The sequence below is a fragment of the Eucyclogobius newberryi genome, unplaced genomic scaffold, assembly GCF_026437365.1.
Source record: "Eucyclogobius newberryi isolate DKJ021-1_F unplaced genomic scaffold, fEucNew1.0.hap1 SCAF_2, whole genome shotgun sequence".
Lineage (NCBI taxonomy): Eukaryota > Metazoa > Chordata > Actinopteri > Gobiiformes > Gobiidae > Eucyclogobius > Eucyclogobius newberryi.
Window position 1 is genome coordinate 15,434,679 of NW_027315834.1, and position 2,961 is coordinate 15,437,639.

A 2,961-nucleotide genomic window follows, 5' to 3' on the forward strand; every position below is an offset into this window, starting at 1 on the left:
TTAACCCTAACAATAACCTTAACCTTAACCCTAACCCTAACCCTGACCCCAACCCTAACCCGGCGGGGTGAAATAGCCCAGCAGTTTCAGGAGCCGCGGCATAAAATAGCCTGGCAGTTTCAGCCACGCCGCGGCTCTGTAGACACTCCCATAAGAAAAAGCATTTTTGGGGTCACTGGGTCAAAAATCCTAAAATGTATTGAAGAAAAACATTTTTGTTACACCTAATGTAATTTGTTGATAAATTAACAAACTCATTTGCTGATTCTGCAGCATTTTATTCAACTTATTCCGGAAGCCCAGCTCGGCAATCCTTCTCCCGATTGTATTAGCTAACATAGGGCTGCCAACTTTGAGACACACACTGACTAAAAAGCCGTTTTCGGGTCGACCAGGGAATCATTGCATCGTGACCCGCTGGACCGGAAGTGTGATACAAGGATGTGGCGATCAGGTGCGGGGGAAAATTAAATTGGGCGGGGCGGAATAAGGTCAATATGCATACTTAAATATAGTTTTTTAAATATATATTTGTATTCACTTCTTTTTCAAGTAATATGTTGACGGTCCCTAAAGAATAAAGAAAAATGAATAACTGTCCCAATGTCCAATAGCCAACAAACCAGTCACCATGGAAACCTATTGGCCGTTTCCATAGAAGCAGTGCGGTCTAAGGTGTTTCCATGCACAAAAGTGATCCGATAGTGAGCTTTTGGACTGTCTGGCCCTTCGAGTGAACTGGTGAAGCACAGGTAGGATTTAATAATATTAATTCTGTCACGTTGCCGTTCTAGGATGTGATGTGATTGTCTCAGATGGAAGGCCTGTGTATCTCTAAGGGAGATTTACTGTTTATGAAAGAAATCTCAAGAAATAGAAATCCAATTATTTGTTTGGGAATTACTCAACAAACTTGTCATATGAATCTCATGCCTTAAAGTTATTTCAACTGACAAAAATCACGACTTTTGAGTTGAAAATGGCACCACTTTCTGTGGCTACTGTGAAGAATCTTTCACTTATGTTTATTTGTGCTGACAGAGAAGCCGTAGCACAGCATATCTGCTCTTGTGTACTACTGTATAACTCTATGTAGGCCCATCTAGACTGACGTGTTTTACCTGGGCAGTACCAAACATTTCAAATGATTATGTTCTTTATAGGTTTGGTTTTGGTCTTCAGTGGTGATGCTATAGTGACATCTAGTCAACAATTGAAGTAGTGGATACTGCCATTCTTTAGTCATAGAGATTATTTGCAGCAATAGCAAATTCAACAATTAAATCAGCGTGATTTAATTTACAATAATATTTCTTAAAATGTGGAAATAACCGAAATATTGCCATTTGGTATAGGCTCGTTTTAAATGAGGAATCCAGACTTCCTGATACCCCGATTTGGAAGTTAACCCTTGTGCCAACAGCTGTGACACTAATAACTAACCCGACTAAAAATAAGTGAGTCAATTAAGTCCCATGTAAAATCAGCTTTGCTCCACCTGTTAGTCCTCAGCTTTGTAATGTTAATGGCCCCTAGCAAATTAAATCACGTTTCCACCTTTTTAGCATCAAAAACACGAAACGAAAGAAAAAACAGAAGAAGATAATTTAGGTTTATTTAAAGTATGACACGCAGCTATAGTCCAAAAGCTAAACAATGGTGTGTATTTGGACCAGAAACAAACTCACACATGCATGATTAGTAACCTTAACTATTCATCCAGAATTGTTTGTGTTTCCTTAAATTAAAGGAAATATCTATCACAAGGTGGCAAATACCAATTGATCAAAGTTTTAAGATGATAGTGTGGTGCACTCGTGTAATGTCCATATGTCACACTAAGTTCAAGTGTCATTTGGCCTGGCTTTCTCACTTCCAGGAGCCAGATTTACCCTTTGCCCCTCGAGTGCTCTTGGATGCTTTGGAGCCCCTTTGGTGGTCGTTCACTCTATTGCGCAGGACGTAAATGTCGTACTTCTGTCGCTTGAGTTTCTCAGCCAACTCAAACTTCTCAGCGTGAAGCTGATGGAGCCACTGCCAAAGGTCCTGCGCCTTCTCCACCAGTTTGTCCTGATTAAGGTGGTCAATATTCAGCGGCTTGCGGCGTTCCAACAAGGCCTTCTTTTTCTCCTCCCGCGCGGTAAGCTTTTTGCCCTTCTTCTGGTCCACTTTCTGGAGATAGCCACCAAAGGACTTGTTGGTGAATATCTTCTTCTTCTTGGCTTCCTCTTCTGCTCGCAGTTTCGCAGCCTCTTCTTCACGCCGAGCCTTTTCCTCCGCCAGGCGCGTCTGACGCTCGCGCTCCAGGTCCGCGCGGTTGCGCTGTTGCTCCGCGCGGTCTGCGCGTCTGCCCTCGATGCGGCTCCGCAGCGCCAGCAGTTCCTCTTCTTCTTTTTGTCGGTTGGAGAAGTGTAGTTCAATCAGTGTCTGGAGGTCATTGAAGTCCTTCTCTACCCTCTTACGATGGAGATCATCAAAATCCACTTTCTCACCATCAGGGAGTTTTGGAGGAGCAATATTTGGCACATAAGTTGTTTTGTGTCGTCGCCTTGAGTCTTCTTCGTGCTCTTCCTCTTCTTTTTTCTCAGGCTCATCCTCTGCCTCCTCATCCTTTGCCTCCTCTTCCTCGGCTTCCTCTTCCTCCTCCTCTGCTTCTTCTTGTTCTTCCTCCTCGTTCACTTCGTCCTCCTCCTGTTCGTACTCTTCCACCATCTCCTCAGTGTCTGACATGATGGGACAAAGCGGGATGAGAGCAGAGGACTGCAGACCCCGGGGTCCTGGCGCGGCCTTTAAAAGTGTTGGGCATCATGTGACGTGTCTCGGGAGAAGGTCAAAAAGAGGGCGTTTCCAGACAGATGGAGGGTCTATTTTCTCCATCATCAAGTCTTCTCACAGACTCCTGCATTGACCCCTGTTGCTCCTCATTCCTTTGTATGGACAGGCTGACAGACTATTTCAGAG

General features: G+C 44.0%; 1 protein-coding gene across 1 annotated transcript; it reads right to left on the reverse strand.

The window, feature by feature from the left end:
• Positions 1-1,769: 1,769 nt before the first annotated feature.
• Positions 1,770-2,740, reverse strand: tnnt2c (troponin T2c, cardiac). The gene has a single exon (XM_072453682.1). It carries the CDS (start codon positions 2,728-2,730, stop codon positions 1,870-1,872), a length of 861 nt encoding a protein of 286 aa, XP_072309783.1. The 5' UTR covers positions 2,731-2,740; the 3' UTR covers positions 1,770-1,869.
• Between the last annotated feature and the right edge of the window lie 221 nt (positions 2,741-2,961).

Coding starts and splice junctions, on each gene's coding strand:
- tnnt2c (XM_072453682.1), bottom strand. CDS start 2,730: ATGTCAGACACTGAGGAGATGGTGGAAGAGTACGAACAGGAGGAGGAC.